Below are 24,428 nucleotides of genomic sequence, written 5' to 3'. Positions count from 1 at the left end.
AGGGGAGGGGAGGGGAGAGGAGAGGAGAGGAGAGGAGGGGAGAGGAACCATGGATTAGAAGCAACCTCCTCCCAGCCTCCATCTTTCCCCTCTGCTGGATGCTTCCTGCCCTCCAACATCAGACTCCAAATTCTTCAGTTTTGGGAGTTGAACTGGCTTCCTTGCTCCCCAGCTTGCAAATGGCCTATTGTGGGACCTCGTGATCGTAAGGAAGGGAAAGGGCAAGACCTGGAAGAGAATGGATCTCAAGAGAATGACTCTACCACTGAGCCTTGAACAAAATTCCAGAATCCAACCTTGGCCCCACCGCAGCAGCCACGGAATCCTGCTTCACTGGACAAGGAGCCCATCAGCAGTGACCTACGTGAACAGATGATCAGAGTACCTGCTCATCTGTTTGGCTGGCACAAGCCCTTGGATTTTCACATGAATTAGGGATGAGCGTCCACGGATGACATTGAAGCATCATCACCTTGGTGAATAAGATTAGAGGTTAGATTTAATAAACTCAGAATAAAATGTATTCCTGACAAATAAACAAACAAACAAACAAACAAAAAAGCAATCTCAGAGAGACAGCAACCAAATGCAATATACAGCCCTTGATTCAAATAAGCCAATTGTAAAAAAATTTTTTTTAAATTAAGAGAAAGTAGAGAAAATTTAATCTCTGGCAGATATTGTATGACACTGGAGATTTCTCGTCAGTTTGTGATAAGAGTATTGTGGAATTTTTAAGAATCCTTCCTTACGTCTTAGAGATAGACCCTGAAATATTGTAAGGAGGAACTGATCTGAGGTCCAAATTCATTTTGGAATCACCAGGATTAGCACTGCACTGATATGTGCTGAAGGTCCGTGAGCTCAGGGAGGCACTCTCTACCCTTGTGTTTTAAACGTTTCATTGTAAAAAGTTCAAAATAACTCAGATTTTACGAACAAATAAAATATGTTTTATTAGAAGTCCTGCCTAAGTTACATTCCTCTAAAATGTGGGGAGTCTAGTCCTCAAAAATGTTTTCCAGGCTCCAATTCTCTGGACAGAGTCAAATTGGTTCCCTGTAAAGGAGCTCCCTGAGTCCTGTCTCACCCAGCCAATGAGGTGGCTCCTGGCTGGAAGGCTTTTCACCCAGCCAATGAGATGGCTTGTACTCCCAAAGACTGTTCACCCAGCCAATGAGATGGCTCCTGGCTGGAAGGCTTTTCACCCAGCCAATGAGATGGCTTCTAGCCCCAAAAGCTGTCCACCCAGCCAATGAGAAGGCTCCTGGCCCCAAAGGCTGTGGTCATGATTTGGGGGAGTGCCCTGACAGGTCTTGAGAAGAGAGCAGGTCTTGCTCATATCACAGCCCACTGAGAATTCACATTTCTCTAACTGTGAACCAAACATGAACCTTTTTTCGACTTGGGAGCTCATTTATGCTTGGCAAAAGGCAACATCTCATTTCAAAGCCGGGAAGGGAAGACTTTAAAATATTTAAAACCCAACCCCAAAAACTCGTTGGACATCAAATAGCTTTTGAAACAAGGTTCTGATGAGTTAAGAGCACATGGATCAGAAACATATGGATTAAATTCCTCCTAAAATCCACATGGGTTTTAAAAATGAAGGGGAAAGGGGCTTGGCAAATATCTTTCCAGTTTTATCAAACCCCAAGCATGTTAAAAACAGTGTGAGATGGTCAGTGAGTCCAAAAAGCAGATGAAATCATCCAGGGCTAATCACAGGGCTAAGGAAAAGATCCAACAGAACAAGTTTGGAACACCATGCCTGGATGGGTATTAGTTTCTCACTCCATCCAACAAGCACGGGTCTCCCTCCAACATGCCAAAAGCCAGGAACTGAAAACTACAGCTAACGGTGCCATGAAGTCGTCCTGGTCTTTGTAGTCACCGTTGTTCTTCTTGGAGGCACGTAACTGCATTGCAGGAAATTGCAAAAGGCAGCATTTCCACATAGCTCTGGCCTCCACCTGCAATGAGAGACTCCCTCCAAAATTCTTCCTGTAGCCGTGTATGGGAAACCAAAATGGCTTCCACCAAAAAAAAAAGTAGCATCTTCATGCTCTGTGCACCGGAGATGAGGCCCCGACTTAGCCTCTAACGAAAGCAAAGCATGTGCCCTTTTAGAATCAAATTTTGGACTCTTGAAGAGGTATGTGTGGTCAGGCATGTTTCACTGTCTCTAAGTTCAAAGGGCAGAGATCCACAGCATGCAGTGACCGAACAGCTTTTGGCCATCACTGAAGCCAACTCCCATTTAGTAGGTGAGGAAATAAAGCCCAGAGAACATGGGGACCTGCTGGGGGTCACTCAAGCAGATGAACGGCAGCCATGCCAGTGACTGGATTCATGACGCCCATTTCCCAGGCCGCACACGCTACACAACTCCAGTGCACCATTCTAGAGCATGACTCCGCGAATCCCTGTGGATGGCACGCCTGGGGTTGTACCAAAAAACGCACGGGTGGCCAACGCTTTTCTAGAATCCAATGCCGACTCTCACCTCTGTCTTGTCTGTGCTATCTGAATGCCAGCAGCCATCTAACCCTATTGCTGAGAACCCGCCACTGAGACAGATGAGAATGGACTGTTGCCTGGAGAATGGACTCTGGTGCCAAACTGCCTGGGTCTGCCTCCCAGTTCTACCACTTAGAGCTGCATGAGGTTGGGCAAACTACTCCACCTCTCTGTGGCCCAGTTGCCCCACCTGTAAAATGAGGATGGTAGCAGTTCCCGCCAGAGGCTTGCAGGAAGAATTGCAAGAGTTTGTACTTGTCAGGCTCTGAGTGCTCAGTTGGTGCTGGCTGTTTTTCCGATGATGTTCCAGGCACTGCAGATACATGACCTCATCCCATTTAACCCTCACCACTACCTCAGTGTTATTAGCTCGTTTAAGGGATGAGAAATCTGAGGCTCCAAGAGGCTGAATAACTTACTAGCAAGTAGCAAAGCAGGTCTGCCAGATAGGGCTGGCTCCAGGGCCACTTCAAACCCCAAAGGCATAGCTTCTTCAAGGTACACAGCTTGGCAAGGAGGAGTGAATTTTTACCTCAGCCCCTCTGCTGGTTCTCAGGGCAGTGAGCAAGCAACACAGCCAAACACTATCCCCTGTCCCACTCCAGAGCCCGGGGCTCCTCTTAGCTAACCACAGGCACAGGGACGAGAGGAGGGGAGAGTCCCCACCAAGTACACAGGCAAGAGCCCTGTTTCTGTGTCCTCTCAGCCATATAATCTGGAGCCAGTGACTTCACTGAGCCTCAGTTCCCTCATCTGTAGAATGGGCCTAATGGTAGTGCTTACCTCACAGGCTTGGGAAAAATAAATGACAGAAGATCTGTCAGCTCTCACTGGGCAGGGTTCCCAGCACATGCTAATTGCTGGATAATTGTGAATCCTCATGACTATGTCGTCTCTGGGGCATGCTCCAGCCTCCACCCCCAACCCCCACAAGTACAAAATATCTCCATAACACGGAGTCCGGCAAACTCGGTGTTCTTTCTGCAAACCGTCTCCACTGCATACCTTCATAACCAGCTTCCTGTGCGCCAGCACAGGTCTGGGATTGGGGCACGGAGATGCAAAGAAATGCCAGTGTTCTTGTCGTCTGGGGATCTCCACAGACATCTTAGGGTGTGTCTTCAGGGCGTGCCAGGTGTCTGGCGGTTGTTATGTCTATGAATGTGCGGGTGGCTGCAGCTAGTCACACTTCAAGATCTGAGACCAAATGAATCACTGCCATTCTAAGATGTCACCAAGGATGGGGCCACATAGATGGGTCATGTTTTCTGTCCAGTCTGATGGATACACTTAGCCCACCTCAACCTCAGTTTTTTCACCTGCGAAACAGAGCCAATAATACCTACTTCTAAAGAATGGCACCAAAACTTTAGCAAGTACCCAGTGCCTTCTACTCCCACGGCTGGACACTCTCCCTCAATCCGCAATGCAGCCTCCACAAAAAGCCAAAGACACTGCAGGTTCAGACCATGAGCAGTCGGCACTGGGATGAGTCCATCCCCTGGGCTCGCCGAAGATGAAAAGAATCGCTTTGCTACATGGAGATCACAAACTTAGTACATGTTTAAACCCAAAGAGGGGTCCTTGGCCCTTTGAAGCCAATGTAAATACGACTGCTTAACAGCGTCTTTTAACTATCCAATGGGAATCGAGTTGTTTAAATGGATTCACGTTGCCGGCAATCTCTTTTTGCAACATGGTATTTGTTAGAAATCAGGATTTTACTTAACTAAATGTCTTGCGGTTGCCTCCACTTTGTTTCTTAACGGGGTTCTCTTTATGTGAGTTTTCTTTGGCTTCTCAATAGAAGAATAACAGATTCCTTTTGAAGTTTTTTATTGATGAATGAGCCGCTATAAATAACCTTCATGGCAGCCGCCCGATCTCTGAAGTTTACTCTGGAATAATAGTAGCAGTGGGAATGAAGGGCAATTTACAGCAGCGTGTCATGAAATAGTTTAATGGGCTTCATACTGTTTAACTTAATCTTTACAGATGTAAAAACAGAAATACAATTATTTTAACAACTATTATTACATATTGCTTTGCTAATGAAAACAAAGGCTTGGGAAGCCCTCAGAGACACTGACTCAAGAACTTAGAGGATAATTTTAAAATGGAGAGGAAGGGAGGGTGCCGGGAGGCTTGCAGGGATCTCTCTCCATTTGAGGATAGATCGAGTCAAAGGTAGAGGTTCTAAATCCCCCCAAAAGCCTCTTTCTGCCCCTAGTTTTGCCACACACAGACACACACACACACACCCCACCACACACGTCATAATCATGTGCCCATGCAGAACACAGCGTCTCTGGCCTGACTTCAAGCTCAGCTCTGCCATATAAATCATGGGCCCCATGGAGAATTTCTGTTGCCGGGAAAGACAGCCACTTGCTCTTAATGGAGCTCGAAGGACTTTTACTCTTTCTCTCAGTCCCCAGGGGCCACCCCCTCTCCTTGTTCCTATCCCATTCCCCAACCCGCTTCATCACAACTGCAGTTCCCCGAGGGCATCCTTCTCACCAAAAGGGAAGGGGACACAACTCTCTGGAAATCCTAGAAACCCAGAGTTTGAATCCGCAGTTTGAAAATTTTCCCTGTCCCTCCAGGAAGTTGTGGAGATAAAAAAAAACCAAGCCCTTGGGTCTTGTCCATGGTGGTGTAAATACTACCCTGCTCTTTCATTCTTCAGGGAGGTCCTCCAGAGTTGAGCATTGCCATCCGGTTAGCATTCTCATATGAGGTACAGCCGAAACCCACTGCACCCCCAGACTGGGCACTGGGAGCCCCCCATCAGCCCTGACTATCAGATTTTGTGTCTTGGGGAAGTTCATTTCCCCCCACTGCCCCTCTGAAGTTCTCTCCAGTAAAACTAGGAAGTTGTCTGAATTGTGAACCACTTGAGAAATGACAGACTTAGGCAAAGAGAAGCCAAAACTTTTGCTATGAAAGCTCGGTTGGGAGCCGGTGGCTCGCTTAGATTCACAGTGAGCAACAGAGCCACCCATGCAGCTACGGCAGCCTGGGACCGCTGAAGCCCCCATCCATTATTAGGGTGGATGTGGGCAGCCCCTTCTAAAACTCACTGCACAAAGGAACAACATAGAATTTCCCCACTGCCAGGGGAAAGAAGAGCCAGGCTGGGTCTCAATATCCCATTAATTCTACTGTTGTTTATGAATCAGATCAGCCTTCCCACCCCCTCCTTCCAGAGCTGAGTGAGTAAAGGGGTGGGGGTGCCTCTGGACGGAAGGAACCTTCAGAAGCAGGAAGGAAACATGGAGAGGAAGAGGGCACCTTCACAAGATTTTACATCCGTGCCACAAGCATTTATTGTCTATTATACTCCAAGCACTTGGTTGTAATGAGCTGGGGACTTTCACTTCAGCAAGAGAGTCAGCAATAAGGGAAAAATTCATCCTTTAGCAAGTAGTTTTGGGGCACCCACTGTGTGGCAGACACTAGGCTAGACGCTCTAGAAAAAAGTGGCAGCAGAAACAGAATAAACTTCTGCCTCTGCCTCTCTAGAGCTTATGAGTAGTGGGGGGAGACAGATACAAAACACACTAATAAGCAAATAATTACCTTATTGCCAGCGTGACTAGTCCATAAAGAGCTGCAGAATTCGATGACAGTGCATGAGAGGCAATCCAAGGGAGACAGAAGCCTCACTGTCCAATGCAGGGACCACTGGAGGTGCATCTTGGGCACACGACCTGCGGCCAGTCTAACCCAAGATGTGCTGTGAGCACAAACGATGAACCGGATTTTGAAGACTTAAACCCAAAAAAGTAAAGTAGCCATAATTTATTCAATTAAATTACATGATGAAATGACAGTATTTTGTTTTTTATTTGTTTGTTTGTTTGTCTGAGATGGAGTCTCACTCTGTCGTCCAGGCTGGAGTGCAGTGGCGCGAACTTGGCTCACTGCAACCTCTGCCTCCTGGGTTCAAGCAATTCTCCTCTCTCAGCCTCCTGCGTAGCTAGGACTCCAGGCGCCTGCCACCACGCCGGGCCAATTTTTGTATTTTTAGTAGAGACAGGGTTTTGCCATATTGGTCAGGCTTGCCTCGAACTCCTGACCTTAGGTGATCCACCCACCGTGGCCTCCCAAAGTGCTGGGATTACAGGCATGAGCCACCATGCCCGGCTGATAGTATTTTGGATAGGTAGGGTTAAATAAAACATATTACTAAAATTTATTCACTTGTTTCTTATTACTTTTTTTAATGTGGCCATTAAACATTGTTAAATTACTCCTTTTTCGGTTCACTGGTCTAAAAGGTCATAAAAGGCAGCCCGGCTTAAGAGGTATTCTATGCCCTTTAGCTTCAAAATCCCAGAGCTCTATGAACTTCTCACAGAGGGATGAGAAGATAATAGAAACGTGACTTACACCATTACCATTCTTCAGAGTCAAGACCTCACAAAGAGGGGATTATACAAGGTTTCTGAAACCTCAGCACTGTTAACATTTTGAACTAGATAATTTTCCGCTGTAAGGCGCTGTCCTGTGCTTTGTAGGGTGACAGTGGCATCCCTCTGTCAGTCATGACAACCAAAACTGTCTTTAGACATTGCCAGTTGCCCTCAACTGAGGACCACTGTACTAGACCACTGTTATATTCTATAAGATTAATGACTCCCACCCATGACTGTGCACTAAGATCACCAGGTAAGCGTGCACCAACCTCAAGCCAAATACATCAGAATCTCTGAGGGCAGGGTCCACATATCACATTTTGCTAAGTTCCCTAGATGGTTGTGATGTGCTGTGCAGACCAAGGACTTCTGTGTAGGATGCTATTTGATAAGAGGGTGTTTCCTGGCCTGTCTCTTTCATTTTATGAGGTGAGTCTGTAAGCATTGGCCCTGTATTCCTAATACTTTCTTTCATGCCTGGTTAGATGATACCAAAAAGTGGCTAAGAACTTTAAAGATAGGTGCACCTACCTGGTATGATACTTTGCCAAGGACTGGCTTTTCCACCTGGAGAAACTAACAGTAGAACACCACTAGTAAAGTAGACACAATAGTACTTACCCTCTAGGTTTGCTTGAAAATTAAAGAGAACATGCATATAAAGACCTCAGCACAGAGCTTGACACCTGACCATCATCATCACCACCATCACCATCACCATCCTCTCATCATCATCATTATCATCACCACCACCATCATCATTATCATCACCACTATCACCATTATTATCACCACCATTATCATCCTCTATCATCATCATCAGCTTCATCACCCATCATCATCATCACTATTATCATTATCACCATCATCATCATCATCATCACCTTCAGCAGCATCACCATTACCATCATCTCATCACTGTCATTATCATCCTCATCCTCATCACCATCATCATCGTCACCTTCAGCATCAGCATCCTCATCATCACCATCATCATTCCATTATTGACTGTCTTCCCTACTGAAAGCCCTGTGTGGGCAAAGGCCTGTGTGTCATTCACAGATGTATCCTCCATACTCAGTTAGGTTCCTGGCATCTGGTCATCTTTCAGTAAGAATAAACTACCATTGTTTTTCACATGTTGGGTGTAGTGATGTTCAACACAAGTTTTGCTTCATCTCCTCACTCAACAACTACACATTGAGCACCTGGCAGAGAACATGCCCTAGGTCATGTGCTGAGGATAAAAAGAGGAAGAAGCTCCAGTCCCTGCTCAGGTCTTCCTGGAGAAAACACATGTACAAGTGGCTTCTACTAATCCTTTAGGATTGGGTTAGAAACACTTCTCCATAGTGTGACTATGGAGTAATTTTCCATAGAGTGAGTAACCGTCCCAACTTACCCAGGACAAAAGGGTTTTCTGGGACCCAGGCTTTCAATAATAACTTGGGAAAGTCCCAGGCAAACTGGGATGAGTTGGTTGATCTACTTCTTTGGCTCAGGAGCCCTCATGCCATAGAAGGCTGCTTCAAACAATGGGAGGTGTGGAGTACAGTGGTAAAGGCATTGCACCAAAGCCAGAGAGTCTGAATCCAGTCTCTAGCCCTGCCACTTACTAGCTGTGTGAACTTGGGCAAATAACTAAGCTCTTTAAACCTCTGTTACCTCATCCATCTACAAATAAGGGAAAACAATAGTTCCTAACTGACAGGGAAAAGTAAATGAGTTAATACTGTGTACATGTAAAGTGCTTAGAACAATCCAAGCGGAGGCCAAGCAATCAGAAAATATTAAAATGACTATTAGCCCCTCATATATCTTATCATTCTTATTGGCTTTAGTTTTACTTCAAACTCTCCTTCATTTACACAGAAAGTGTTTATATTAAGGGATGCACACAGCTCACAGAATCTTTGCAAAACTTACAAAATAGATTTGAGGCTGAGCTTCCAGGGGCGACTCCCTGCACTATACTGCAGAAATGAGCACCAAGGAAACTGCTGCCTCTTCTAGGATCAGAAGCCTTCAAATCACACAGAAAGTGGCTGCCACAGCCATCGGCTCCAGGGCCACCTCCAAAGTCCACAGCAGCAAAGCCAGCATACCATGCCCTCCCCTTTGCTCACCTGCCTCCCTGAGAAATCCAAGGTTCACCCCTGCCTATCTCAGTGGTTGACTCCAGATGGCTAGCACACAGAGACAAGCAGGACTTTCTTCCTGCTTATTTTGGGAAGGTAGGATTTAAAGTATGGGAATCTATCAGAAACTGAAGAGTGTTTAAAAGATTTTGAGTAACCATAAATGTCCAAATTGCCTTAGATGGCGCATATCAATTTGCTTCTCTAGTTTTTCCCACCAGAATATGAGCCCCTGAAGGCCAGGACCTGGGTCTGGTTCACTGACATATTCCTAAGGCATATCACAGCCTGACAGTTAATGACGATCACTATTCGTTAGATGAGAAATGATAAACTATGCCAATTACAAAGACCACTAGGTAAAAGGCATGTTCTTCACCATGGAAAAATGTAAACCACGCTCTTCCTCTAGGGATATTCCTAAATGCATGCGCTTCCTTTATGCTGCACTGAAATGTGTTTTAGTGAAACTATAGGATGGGCAGCATAGAAGATGGTGTGAGGGACAGCAAGGGTTCTAGAAGAAATTGACCTCAATTTTTGACTCAGCCTCTTCCTAACTGTGTGCTGCTCATGAAGTCCTGCACCCCAGCCTCAATTTCTTATCTGTCAAACGGGAGAGACTTTAGCCAACCTCCTGGAGTTGTTGAAATGATTAAATGATAGAGGGCAAAGATTGTGTGCTCAATCCTTCTCCCAAGAGTGAGGACAAGGAGATAAGGGTACAGGGCTTGTGTAATACCAAACAATTGGGCTGTTACTTTCAGCCCTGAACCCACTTTTTTGTTCCTTCATGCCAAGTGGTTTTTCTGAATAATCTGGACACTTGACCTCAAGTCTTCCCTTAATGATGTCAAAACCACTGGTTCCCAAAATCAGTTACACTAGAATCATTTGGGAAGGTTTCTGAAATACCATTTGGGGTTGCAACACTGCTGCCAGCACTTTTAAAGCTGCTCCTCCCAGCGCACACACACACACACACACACACACACACATACACAGAGTGATTTCAGTGCTTAGCCCAGATGGAGATTCAATGGTTTACACAGACAACAGAAGTCACAATTCTAACCAACAGTTATTCCTGTAATTTCAGGAAGGATAAAAATCAACCTGAAAACAGAAATAGATCCTGGCAGGGCTTAGAGAGAGAAGCCAGTGTGGTTCCCCCATGAGAATGATGGAGAGGACAGCAAAGTCACTGACTGGACTTGCCAACCAGGGGTCACTTGGCAGAAGTCTTTGTTCCCAATCCCTGGTGCCAGATGCCACAGCAGGAGGTCAGAATGAACCAGAGGGCTGGGAGTGCTGGACTCTCAATTTCAGGACTAATTCTGAAACTGACTAGCCATGTGCCTTAAGAAAAGCCACCTAACCCTCTCTGAGTGTCCCTGTGTTAGAGTGTGTGTAAGTGGAGAAAATGGTAATGCCTACCTCACATGAAGGTGGTTAAAATAGAATGAGAAAGTGGATATGAAAATTCTCGTACAAAATAAGTCTCTTTCACCTCTCCGTACATTTCTTCACACCTTCCTGTGAATCTTCAATTATATCAAAATTAAAATTTTTAATAAATAAATATTTTTCACTCACCTCTTTCCATTACCAAGCTGTCAGCAATTAAAGTAAAAGAAGTGTGACTTGCAGAGTTCTCTGTCCCCAGTGCACTGCACAGGCAATGTTGAGATGCAACTTAGTGACAGTAATGATGACAACGGTGGCAAGGCTGGTGATGATGATGATGATAGTGGTGGTGGTGATGATGATAGTGATGGTAATGATAGTGGTGAGGGTGATGATAATGGTGGTGACGATGATGATGGTGGTGAGGGTGATGATAATGGCGATGATAATGGTGATGGTGATGATGGTGGTGATGATGGTGGTGAGGGTGATGATGGTGATGGTGATGATGATGATCATGATGGTGATGATTATGATGATGGTGGTGGTGATGGTGATGGTGGTGAGAGTGATGATGGTGATGATGATGGTGGTGGTGATGATGATAATGATGTTAATAGTGATGGTGGTGATGGTGATGGTGATGATGGTGGTGGTGTGGTAATGATAATGATGTTAATAGTGATGATGATGATGATGAAGATGATGATGATGATGGTGATAACGATGATGGTGGTGAGGGTTATGATGATGATGATGGTGGTGGTAATGATGATGTTAATACTGATGATGGTGATGATGATGGTGATGGTGATGGTGATGATGGTGATAGTGATGGTGATGGTGGTGGTAATGATAATGGTGGTGATAATGATGCTGATGATGGTGAGGGTGATGATGGTGGTGGTGGTGATGATGGTGATGGTGGTGGTGATGATAATGGTGATGGTGGTGATAATGGTGATGATGGTGATGATGATAATGGTGGTGGTGGTGATAGTGATGATGATGATGATGGTGGTGGTGGTAATGATGATGATGGTGATAATTGTGGTGGTGGTGGTGGTAATTGTGGTAGCATTCATGAAATAAAAACAACTTAGAGAATGATGATATACCAAAAGAAATACCAAAATACACTGGAAATACCAAACGTACACTCTTGGAGGTAGGATTATTACAAGTAATTGTGCTGCTACAGGTTTGTTCCCTTTTTACCACTTTTCTGAATATTATGCATTTCCTGTATGAACACATATAACTTCCACAGTGGTATTTTATTGAAAGACAAATCTACACAGAATAAAGGGAAAGGGTAGTTGAGGTCATAGAGAGATGGTGAGAGTTTACTCTGAACAAACTTGTATATAAATATGCATAGATGAAAAGAAAGAAATGATAGCTAATGCTGAGTACGTCTTCTCTCTACCTCTACAAATGCAACCAGTGGCATCTATACCTCACTGCAGGGGCTGTCAGCTCTGGTTGCAGCATCAATAGAATTGCCTGAGGAATTTATAAAAATACACCTGTCTGGTTTCACCAGAGGCCAAGTGAATCATGGTCTGAGGTCAGTACACAGGTGCTGTGCAAATCCAAAACTCCCAGGTCATTCTTGGTGCAGAGCAGGTGGGAACCACAGCCTCATGGGTTTCTTCTCATCACATTCAGATGCTTCAGTGAACACCTCCCAAAATGGCTGGGTCAGAAATGCAACACATTGGAGATACATTTGTTTCTCTTCCTTATGCCACTGAGTGGCCCTTATGGAGACAGGGGGCTGCCCTCCCCCGAGAGTGTCTCCCTGCACATCCATCCTTGTCCCACAACTTCAGTCAATGCAGAATATCCAGTATACTCAGGGTTCCAAAAAGAGCTCTGGGCAGTGCCATTGATGAATTATTCATCATTTCCCCACCAGTCGTGCTCTCAAGATGGAGGCTGCAGGACCGACTCAAAGTCCAAAAATGTGGGAAAGTTTATTTATTTCTCCAAAACATTCCTGATTTGTAATGTGCTTTCTAAAAATGTTCTAGCTGACCAAGCCCTGCTATATTTAGCTACAGCATTGAAAAGAAATACTCTTTACACTTTATAAGGCGGGCTATGAAATGCGTGAGTTTAGGGAAAACTGTTCCTCCAGGCTAGGCCCTTTCTCCCCAGGAGAGGGGTGGAGCCTCTCTTTTGGCTTATAGGAATGGTCTCCGTGCTGGGGGGGCAGAAATAAAGACTTGTATTCATTCCCAAGGCCCTTGAGTTCACAGTGGCTAGACAGTCAGCCCTGGGAAGTCTCCTCTAGGCTCCTTGTACCGCCCGGGCAAAGCAAAGAAGCACCAAAGGAATGTTGCCCTCCTCCAGTCTGTGAAAATCATCTCTCCTATGGTTTTCCTAAGATTCCCTGCTGTGTGTAGCAGCTTATTTTGCTTTTGGTTTCGTGTTCAAACGGTTGGATCACCTCAAGAGAGGAAACATGGCAACAAAAAGATGAAATGGATCCCAGCCTGCCCGGGCAGGAGGACTGGAGAAATCAGCCCCAGGAGCCTTCTGTTCTCGACAGAATTCTCTAACATGAGCAGTGCTGCTGGTTCATGATTTTGTTGCTGAACAGAGAAGTCACAAATGGAGACTAGAGGTTACATCTGTATACAGCCATAAGACCTAGCATGTTTTGAGTGTTTTCTGTATGCCGGATATTTTATAGACATCTACTAATTTAACTCTGATGAGGTCCTATGGAGGAGGAGAGATTATTCTTCCTATTTTACAGATGAGAACCAGGGCAGGCTGTTGTCATGAACATATAACCATCATTTAATTTATGCCCCATGACAGCTCTATGATGCAGTTACTAATGTTATTTGTACCCATGCCAGGAGTTAAGGGACAAAAGAGTTAGGTCACTGTGCCAATGTCAATAGCAAGTGAAAGCTCAGCTGCTTTTTTAGCCTCTATCTGATGGGCTCCGAGACCACACTCTTCTCCAGGTTAAGAAACCCTCTTCCGGGGCCACCCCACCCCGACTAGATCAATTACTGAGGTGTAAGGCATCAGTAAGATGCAATTACAGCGATTGTTCCCATTGTTGGGTGTGTAGGGGCAGACCTGGAAGAGGTGAATAGGAGATGGTGACCAACTACCTGAGAGAAATGAGAAGCCAAGAGCTCTGGGTGGCATGAGGTTCGTAATACTTTCTGCTGCACATTGCAAAGGCATGAGCTGTTCCTTAAAGTTCATGCTGTTGAAGTTCACATGACCTCAGGAACTCCAGGGTGTTGTTCCTCACCCTTCCAAGTGGGCTTAACACAGACACTGCCCTGGGGTGGAGATCTTTTTTTCATCCCACCTTCTTCTGGATTGGGCTTGAGGATGCCCTCGCCAACTAGTGGTCCACACATTCTAGAAGGGCAGGACAGCATCAGTCACACAACCCAGTGAAGGCTAGATGCTGTGGCTCACGCCTGTAATCCCAGTGCTTCAGGAGGCTGAGGTGGGAGAGTCACTTGAGGTCAAGAGTTTGAGACCAGCCTGGGCAACATGCCAGACCCCTCTCTGCAAACACAAAAATTGTAAAATAAGCTAAGTGTAAGATTGTGCACGTATAGTCCCAGCAACTCAGGAGGCTGAGGCAGGAGGCTGGCTTGAGCCTAGGAGTTTGAGGCTAGTGAGCTATCATTACACCACAGCACTGTAATCCAGCCTGGGCAGCAGAGTGAGACTCAGCCTTAAAAACAAAAAACAAAAAACAAAAAACACTACTACCATGCACGATCACAGGCAGTCCAGCACCTTCTCAGGCTCCAAGACATCCAGGCAGAGATGCATGGCCAGGGCAGGCCTTCTCTGGAGCTCAGTTCAGGCCGAGGCCCTGCCCACCTAAGAGGGACCCAGATTAGTATCTACAGCCTGCTTCTCTTGGAAGCTTGCCAGATGGGAGATTCCAATCTTCTGGAACTCCACATGCAGCCATAGGCATTGACTGGGACATCCCAACCTTGGCTCTTGTACATCAAGGTGTGGTGAGGGCAGTGGCAACTTCCTGATCCCAGCAGAAGAACCCCCAGTGTGCTGGTCACAGTCAGCCTGCCCAACCCTTCCCGGGTCCACAGCCCTTCTTCACCTCCTCTTCAGGTTGGTCCCTGTGGACAGCATTACCTGGGCTCCATAGTAGGTTGGGCTTCTGACAGGTTTCAGCCCATCAGAGGCATCGGTTGAGGCTGGAAGGAGGAAGAGGAGAAGTGGGGTATTTCCCTTCCCTCCTGTCTGCTCCAGCACTGTGGCTCCTTTCCACTCCAGCTCTGAAGGTGGTACCTGCTGTGGGCTGAGGCGGGCAGAGGCAGGATGGAGCCATTCTCACCCTTGCTAATCACCGATGGTTTCCTTTACCCAGCCCACTCCTCCATAAATAGTCCTTCCACCCTGATCCTTTCCATGGAGCCCTCTAAGTGGGTTTCTATTTCCTGCCAGGACCCTCATTCTTGTACCTAATGGAAAAAACAGGTTGGGACCAAATCTATGTCCCATTGCCTCCCTCCACCCCCACTGCTAGTGTAAAGACACCTGAGTTGACTGTGTCCCCCTAGATTTCATTTGCACCCCATGGTGGAGAGCCTGAGCTTGATTCTACATCTGGCCTATAAGCCACACATTTGATTTACCCAGTGCAATTGGCATTTGGATGCCATCTGAAGGGACAGAACTTCCCCCACCCTGGTTCAGCCCAAGCCCCACCACTGCCCGCTCCAGTGATCAGGCCCCACTCCAGGTCACTGTAAACACCTGTGGCCCCTGCCTGAGCCCTGGAGAACTCAGCACTGGGGCCTCTGGATAAGGACCAGCAGAGGAGAGAGCTTGCCATGTGGCTATTCAGGCATATTTTTAAAACTGCTTTAAGTGTGAGTCAAAAGGATCTTACTTTTCCACAAACTCACGCTCTTTATTTTTAATGGACAAACTTTGCTTTTATCATTTATGTTTTTCATTCTATGAAACAATCTTTATTCCATGGAAGCAAAACTCCAGCCACCATGAAGCCAGGAAGGGCACAAAATCATGACTCGCCCCCGATTTTCTCACTCCGGGTGCAGCTGGTTACTGGAAATGTCACCCACTTTTGCGATGTTCACATTAACCTGCCAGTGTCTGGGCAGGCTGGCTCTGGCTTTCAGCTATAACAATAATATATGTGGCTAATTCTTTAACACACACACGGGTACACACTCACCACTTTGAGTGAAATGGTGAAGACCACCATTCAAACGGGCACAATTAAATCTGAAAATGGCTAAGCAGGTCCTGTTCAGGTTCTCAAAACTCTTATGGTTCATTGGAAGCCCAGGAGGCCATTCGCTTCTAGAAGAGCCAGTAACTAGATGAGGCCAGGCAGAGCAAGAGTCCTTTGTAAAGTTCTCTGTCGTTGTGAACGGAGGGAAAAGTTCTCAAAGCGGGTGTCGTCTACGGCATTTGAATAAAATCTGTTAGTTTCACTATAATAACACAGAACAATAAAGTTATCCCTGGTTCACACCACATAGAGAAACAAAACTATTAAAGCTATATAGAAATTATATCTACTTTTCAAAACTATATAGAAAAACAAAATCTTTCAAATAGTATCAATACTTGGATTAAAGTGAAAGGACTCAGTACTTGATCTGAGTCTCAGGTATATTCAAAAAAGATAAATTTATGAGCATTCATGTACACAGAACAAATACACACACACACACCCCTACACATTCATGTGTGTATATATATGTATATACACCTATATAAACATACACATATGTATACACAGTTTTCATACATGTGCCTGCCATATCCTCATTACGATCAGTGCACTCATATGTGTGGGTATGTGTTTGTGTGTGTGTGTGTGTGTGTGTGTGTGTGTGTGTAATCAGGGCTTGAACCAAAAATCATTTACAGAAGACAGATCTGTTCCCTTTGTTTAGTTGAGAGCAGAGAGGTATTCCTTCAGATGGCATAAGAGTACAATGATAAGCTTGCTTCTGGCTCACCCTAATTATACCTGGGATTTTGTTTTAATTACGAGCAGAAACTATTGACATTATTGAGCCATAATTTTCAGCCAACGATTAAATCTGGATCAATAGAACAGTTATTCGGATTGGTAAGACCCAAAGTTCCTCTTTTTGGTTCGGGAGGAAGGAATACACATGAAATTGTATAGATTACATAAAAATGACCTCACTATCCATTTGTCTTAGCTTTTCTAAACCAGATGAAAGTGGGGATTAAATAGAATTTATCTTTATGCATGTATAAACACACAAAGTGGATACATTTGCATTTTTTCTGTGTCATAAAAGTAACGTTTGTACAATACTTTTTGGAATGGTAACTTTAAAATATGATTCTTTTAAAATTGCAGTATCAAATTATTTGCTTCTTCAAAACATAGCCATCACAAATTAACAAAACCTCCCAAGACAGCATATCAAACACAAAAAAGAAAAAGGAAAGATTAAAAACTGATTCAATATGGCAGAATTAACTCATCGTGCTTTCTGATATGGAGGCAACTTCCCGGGCCCGGCATCCTCTTCACTCCTTCCCCTCTGTCTGTGTGTTTACCCCTCCGAAGCCAGAGCCTCCTGAGATGCTAACACGACTCCCAGATATAATCCCAGTCTCCTCTTTCTTATTACACTGTTTGTTTATTTCCCTCCAGTAATCCACTGAACCAGTCACTGAGAGGTTAATGAAAAAACAACTTTATTCACAGAGGCTGAGAGTTTGGGATAACAAAATATCCAGTGACAGCCCTTCCACCACATTTTCAGTTAAACACAGTGAGCCTGGATCTCAGCAATGGTTCCTCCTGGAAGTTCTTCCAGTCAAGGCTGGGCTGCAGTTTCCCAGAGTCTTCCCACTGGCCTGGGTGGAAACCAGTCATGGAAGCCTGGTTCAGCACGGACATGAGAATGAATTTTCCAAAAGTCACCTTTATGCCTATGAATTATCCAATCAGTCTGTCGGTCTGAAATGTCCTTTCCAACACATTGACCAGCAGGCCCTCTGGATTCAAAGTTTGTCATCATTTTTAGAGAAGTCCAGGAAACTATCTTAAAAGCTATCTTAAAGACCTCCCTCCCAATCTATTTCCAAGAATGCATGACTACTTGTGTCTTTATCACATGACATAAAATAAAAGTGACTTAGAGGTTCAGAAAATTGCATTTCACGACCTCGAAGATAATCCAGCTAGCGATGGCATAGAGGTTGGGTGCATTTCCCCGAAGTTCCAAGCCTAACTTGGTTGTGAACATCTCAATATTCTTAATTAGATTTTTGTTGCAGAGCTCTGCTCCCCTCCCCAGACTGCCAGTCACCTCTTTAAGCTGCTGGGGGTGCGGGGCCAGGAGTGTCCTGCCGTCAAGCCTCAGGTCCTCTGGGGCCTGGAGAGGCCCCTTCCAGCTGATACCAGCACATCCCCTTATTCTTCCCCCGCGTTCATCCCTCTCTCTCTGCATCTGCTTTTGCTTGTTTCACCCAACTTTTTAAATTAAACGTAGTCCTTCATTATCTGTTTCTGAAACATATAGCGACCACCAAGCCTGGATCTTGAAAAAACATGGAAATCAAAACTCTGACATTGTCTGAGGCATATCCCCTCCCCCTCACACCCTTCCTCATGGTATGCCTTGAAATATTTTGATCCCTTAAAAACAAAAGCAAAAGGATAGGCCGTCTGCTGTTGTGGGTTACATAGCTGCATGTGTATTGGCTAATGAGATATCATAATGCAAGAAGATGTTATATAGAGTGCACTTTCTTAATAAAAGTTGTTAATACAGGCGTTTTCAAAGGTCAATGCTTAGAGTCAAGTATTTATGCAAATAATAAAACATGTTCCTTTTACTACCCAGAAAGAAATTAAGAGAAAACTTCTCTGTTTAAAATAAAAGTGTTACTGCTCTGGGTGGTTTATCAGCTTCTGTACCTGAATATTGGTCATAAATCCTAATCAGGCCCTACATCTTCCAGAAAACCTGAAAACCCCGGGTCACCCCCGGCACCTCCACAACTTCAAGTCAGGAACAAACCCAGCTGTGACCACCCCACATCCAGATGGGCTCATAACCAAGGCCTGACCCACACAGCAACAGCGAAGCAGGCGACGGTCCTATGGGGGTCCCCGGTCGAAAGGACCACACTGCACCTGTAAGGCCTGTCTTGGGTAGTCTGCGGGCCCTCGCATGCCCGGGACGCGCAGGACCTGCGGTGGGCAGCTGAAGACCACTCCATTAGACAGGCCAAAAGTCAAGGAATCTCCCGCGGTAGAGGTCCCTGCGGGTGCCCATGACCCCGCGGGGATCTTTTAAGTCTCTGTAGCTGCGCCCAGTTGCTGGGAAAAGTTTGCTGCGGAGAAGGCAGGCGAGCGCGCCCACCTGCGCGCAACGGTTGGTGCCACTTCCCTGAACCCACAGGCCGTCCCAGGCAAAGATCATTTTAAAATCCTCCGCAGCTGGGAGCTGTGGCCTTTCGCTCAGCGGAGGCGCAGGCTGGGCCGGGAGAAGAACCGCGCCATCGTTTGCTTTACTGGAAGTGGAGCACGGTGTCGGGAAGCTGCAGGGGGAAATAGGAGAGGAAGGGGATCCCGAGCTGGTAAAAACCGCCCTGGACATGCGGGTCGAGCATCAGGGAAGCGTTGAAAGGCGGACGGAGGCTGGAGGAGGCGGCCAGGAGCGAGGCACTCAGACGGCCGCCGGGCCCGGGCTTGGCGCCCCCCAGGAGCTCGTCCCCTGCAGGCGGCTTCTGGCCCTGCCTTCCCGCCAGGATGCTGTCTATGCTGAAGCTCTTGGACTTGTCGGAGCTCTTCGGAGAGCTGCGGGAGGCGGGGCGCAGAGGGGACCCGGGGCCGTCCCCCGTACGCGCTGGCTGGCCGACCGCCACTGCCGCTGCGCCCTGGACAGCGTCACCGGCGTCCTCGTCTGGGGACGCGGTCCCCGGCCAGTGGAGGGGCGCCGGCGGAGAGGGGCCGTCCAGGAGGGGCGAGGGGCCCGCAGGCGCTCCCTCCAGGCGTGGTATTGCAGGGCCCGAGCCCCCTGCCCCGCTCCCCGCCTCCGGCTGCGCCTCCGCGCTGCGCTCATGCGTCTCGGCGCGGGGCCTCTTGGCCTCCGGGGCCCCGGGGCCCGGCTTGGGCTTCCTCTTCCGGCGCCGGTAGTTGCCGTTCTCAAACATGTCCAGGCAGCGGGGATCCAACGTCCAGTAGCTGCCCTTGCCTGGCCGTCCTTTCTCGCGGGGCACCTTGACGAAGCAGTCGTTGAGCGAGAGGTTGTGGCGGATGCTGTTTTGCCAGCCCTGCCGGTTGTCGTGGTAGAAGGGGAAGCGGTCCATGATAAACTGGTAGATGCCGTTGAGCGTGACCCTCTGCTCGGGCGCGTCCTGGATCGCCATGGCGATGAGCGCGATGTAGCTGTAGGGAGGCTTCTGTGGGGTCTCGGCCCGGCCCGAGGCAGCCAGAGCAGCCGCGGGGGCGAAGGCCAGAGGCAGCCCGGGTCTCTCGGGACCGTACAGATAGAGCATGGGCGAGGCTGCCAGGGCAGACAGCCGGGGATCGAAGAGGTGGCTCATGGCAAGCGAGAGCCTGTGCTGCGCTCCCCGCAACGCAGGCGACCCGGGGGACCTAGGCACTGCGCCCCGCGCCGCAAGGGCCCTCCGGGGGAGCCAGTCGTGCCTCTGCCTCTGGCTCTGCCGCTCTCCCCGGCCGCTCCGTGCTCTGTCCCTTCTTCATGGCTTTAAAAATGTTAAATAATTGTTGTAAGTTTGCTGTTATATGTTGACTTAGCCCTGGAAAATAAATTGTCTATGATAAACAGTCCTTGTGTTCTCAGCCCACCCACATTAATTAAAATTTCATTGCTGAAAAACTCCAAGCTTTTCCCTCCACGTGTCTTTTTGATACCAGCCAATCGGTTTGGGGGCTATTCCTTCATTTGTTTATAGAATTAGTCTGTTGATAAGTCCGCCCACCCAAGTTGAATCAAGCTGTGTTTATTTGGAAAAATTTCCGGGCACCCAATATATAAACGCACTGATCTGATGTTTGAAATATCACGTCCACCGCTTGACGCTGTAAGCACACACAGTCAGTGAGGCAGGATGTAGACCGCGGTGGCTCGGAGCAGGGTCTGCTGAGCCAGGAAAGAGAGGTGGAGATGGGGGTGGGTGTGCAGGGCTGAGTGTTACGCTGGCCTGGGGGAGCCCCACAACCCCAGGGCCTCCACAAAAGGACTTTTCTTCTCCCAGGCTTAACCGGACATGTCGAGATGTAAAAGGTCGAGTCTAGCAAAACACTTTCTGAGGTCCTAGGAACCTTTTAGATCTGGGCAGGGAGGGTGTCTAAGAAGCCTGAGTGTCTGCTGAGAAGGGGATTGGGCCCTCTCTGAAAAAACAGGTGGCAGACCCAATAGGAGGTGGCACTCTCTAGGGACCTGCTCTCCCAACACCCTCCCTTCCAGGGCTCTCTGGAAATCGGAGGGAAATTGAACTCTGGGAGCCCAGCCTCTCTGGAAGGGAAGGCCTAGGGCACTGGAGGCCTGGGGAAAAGCACCTGGTCCACAGCTCCATCGAGGAAGGTTTCAAAATAAACCCATTTAGAGAACTGGGGGCAAAAGTAAGGTCCTCCTGATGGGGCCAAGGTTGCAAGGGAGGAGCACCATAAAAGGAGGCTGTGGCAGCTGGCGCGGGAGGCCTGGTATTTGTGAATGTGGGTCTCCAGCTTTATATTCTGGGCTTTCCTGTTTATAACAAGGAGGGGGTTATAACAACTTTACAAGTGCATGCAGCTGGCCCGTGATTACATTAGGCATTTGGGAAGCCTGCTTGCTCTCCCTGCATCCACCCACCCTGGGGTGTACGCCGCTACCCACCCCCATCTCATTTTACATTTTCCCAGGTCACTGTTTGAATAAAAATCCTGAATCATGCTGATTTCGAAGGCGGCCTCTCTTCCCCACTCCACTCCTTAGGGTAGGGGTAGAGGGCACCTAGTATGACTACTTCCTGTTTATGATCACCCCCTGAATATAACACACACACACTCACACACAAGCACACGCATTCGGATAATTGGCGTCTCATTGAGTAAATCGTGTGAGCATGTCAAAGAGACGAGGGAAGGGGGATGATGGCAGGTAGGTGTGGGCCAAGAAGGAGGGAGAGGCACGGAGGGCACTCACAGGGATAGAGGGAGTGTCCGCTGCTGCCACACCCGGCTGGGGATGTGAGTGCTTAGGTAGCCTCTGAACAAGGAAAGGTGGCGGGCATCCTTTTTCAAAATGAGAAAAACAGAAATAATCCGTGTGTTTGGGGTTCCCGGGTACCCAGCCCATAGAATAAGTAGACCGCAGAGGAGCGGGTAAATTTAAAATATCAAAAAGGAAGTCGCAGGAATGGTGGAAAAACCGGTCTGGGTGCCGACACTGCCTGCGGGAGCGACAGGCCAGTCCCTGGGACACCTTGGGCCTCCTTCCGAGGCCCTACTCCTTTAACGTGGGTCCAGCACGCAGCCCGGCCCGCGTAGGTCCTGGGGGTGAACCTCTGGCCAGCAGGGGCGGGGCGTTGTCGTTTCGTGACCGCTCGCTCTCACTGGCGCACACCTTTCAACCTTGGGATGAAGAAACCTCAATGCCAGCGCCTTTGCAACCCGCAGGCCCCACAGTCTCTGGGGTCACCCAATCTCTCCGGGGCGGCGTGCCCCCAGCAAGCTCAAGTTTGGATCCAGTTCCTTCTCCAGCCTCGGCCCTCGCTCCAACACACCCAGACCAAGAGATAAACCGGTGTCACTATGCAACCCTTTCCCCACCTTCCTATCCCACAGCCCGTCCTGGAGCTCCCCACGCGGCACCCGAAGTCCAGCACGCACATCCCTGCCTCTACCGAAACGCCTGCCGTCCTGGCGCGACTTCCAAACTCTAAGACAAATCCGAGCTTGAATTTGTACAGTGATAAACACTACCCGATTTGGTAATGGGCGGGACGCGGGCGGAGACACCCTCGGCTGGTGGGCGGGGCACCGATAGTAAAGCAAAAAAAAAAAAAAAAAGCGAGAGATTGGGAGAGAGAGAAAAAACAAAACAAAACAAAAAACAAATGCCCACGCTCTAGTTGCGGTTTGGAGACGCACACCCAGCCCCGCGCTTTTGCAGAAGTGTGCAGTCTCTGGGAGGTTTCAGCTGTAGAACTCCAGCATTGCGCCCCAGCCCGGCTCCGGAGCGAGTTTGAATCCCGGGCTCCTGGGTGATTGATGAGTTTGTAACCTGAGCCTAGGAGGGGCCTCTGTTAGAAGGAACCCCGCGCTGGGGCAATTTCCATATTTCCGGGGAGTGCAGGCTCAAGCCCCGAGAGTCCGAGAGCGGATGCGCCCTCGTGCGGATGCTCTGCTGGCTGAGGCCTGAGCGAAGGGCCTGCGGGGGGCAGTGGAGCCTGGGAGACGGCCTGGTGGGCCTCTAGAACGAGTGTCCTAGAGAGCCAGATGGGGACACTGAACGTTCCCTGCAGATTCATAAGCCTCGGATCCCAGAAAAGAGCGTCATCTGAGAAGTCACTTGGTGAGGGCTCGCCTCCCAGCCTGCAAGAAAAGCCTGAGATCTCTGGCCTGCCCGGATGCTCCAGAAGGACTGGAGTTTCCAGCTCTGAGGCTTGAGCAGAAACGGGGTTCAGCGTGGGATGAGGGTAGACAGCCTCGTTCCCAGTCCTGGGACAAAGCGCATGTGCGCTCCTCAGGCAGGCAGATCGGAACCCAGGCACCGGTGATGAAAACCGCCTCAGATAAAAAGGCCGAGGGGTGAGAGACAAGAGCTCCTCCCACTGTGCCCCAAGCCATCCACTCAGCCTTCCTCACTGGCAAGTAAAAAGCAGAAACCTGAGTTAACAGTAATCTGTGTCGCCTTTCCAAGTGTCTGCATCACTTTTCTAAATGTAAAGACAGTTAACACATATACAATGTGTGTGTGTGTTACACGTATGTGTGATTCAACCGCATGTGTAGCATGTTTGAGAAGAGCTGCAATGGAAAGATGAAGGGCTTAGCCCCTCACCTTACTGACAACCTAAAAACACTGGAGACATAGATGATAATAATATGAATAACTAAAATGTATTGAGCCATTTCGTCCTCATAGCAGACCTAATAGAAACCTTTGTCGTTCCCATTTTGCAAACCAGGAAACTGACCGAAGCTCTGTAAGTGAACCTGTCTCAGGTGTCCCATGAGGAAGTGCTCCAAAGACAGAAAAACAATCTTATAATAGCACCAGGTGTGGACACTCAGGGCTCCGTGGAAGTTATCTTGCCAATCCTTACTACATCTGTGAAAGGCAGGCGTGGCAGACTCACCCATTTGACAGATGATGAAACTGAGGCTCGGCACAGAATACCCCTAGACCCTAAAAGTAGGAAATGGCGGCACAGGGACCACAGCCCATGTGAGTGTCCTCCAAAAGTGGGTGCTCTGAGCTCTGACATGCTCAGGTATCTGGAAGGACTCAGAGGCAGAGATTGTCTGGAGTAGACAGTGGGAGAGGGGCCCTCCAGAGCGGAGAGGGTGTGCAGCACCCCTGGAGCTAGGAGATTCAGGACATTATAAGTAGAAAATTCCAGAGTCCCTGCTTATGTTCCACCAAAACCCCGAAGACCTCTTCCTCCTTCCCTCCCCTCCCACTTTGAAAAGAGTGGAAGATTTCCAGAGCTGGGGGAACAGGGCCCAGGGCCTCCCTTCTCTTGGGAGGCAGTGAACGGGACATGAAGGTGATGGCAGTCCGACTGGGTCAGTGAATGCAGAAGGAGACCCAAAAGCAGGGCGGGATTTCCCAAATGATGCACTTATTTATAGCACACCTTTTTCCCAGAAATGATGGAAAGGCTCTAAACAGAGGCAGTTGGTGCACATGCTCTCTCTGGGTTTTTGAACAGCCCA

At 48.0% G+C, this 24,428-nt stretch overlaps 1 protein-coding gene across 1 annotated transcript; it reads right to left on the bottom strand.

Annotated features, from left to right (window-relative positions):
* Positions 1 to 16,736: 16,736 nt before the first annotated feature.
* Positions 16,737 to 20,376, bottom strand: FOXL1 (forkhead box L1). Its single transcript, XM_033219238.1, has one exon. It carries the CDS (start codon positions 20,081 to 20,083, stop codon positions 19,046 to 19,048), a length of 1,038 nt encoding a protein of 345 aa, XP_033075129.1. The 5' UTR covers positions 20,084 to 20,376; the 3' UTR covers positions 16,737 to 19,045.
* Positions 20,377 to 24,428: the final 4,052 nt, after the last annotated feature.

The sequence above is a fragment of the Trachypithecus francoisi genome, unplaced genomic scaffold (genome assembly GCF_009764315.1).
Source record: "Trachypithecus francoisi isolate TF-2019V2 unplaced genomic scaffold, Tfra_2.0 Lachesis_group10, whole genome shotgun sequence".
Classification (NCBI taxonomy): Eukaryota; Metazoa; Chordata; class Mammalia; order Primates; family Cercopithecidae; genus Trachypithecus; species Trachypithecus francoisi.
The sequence above is the reverse complement of the archived record's forward strand: the minus strand, read 5'-3'. Positions and strand labels throughout refer to the sequence as shown.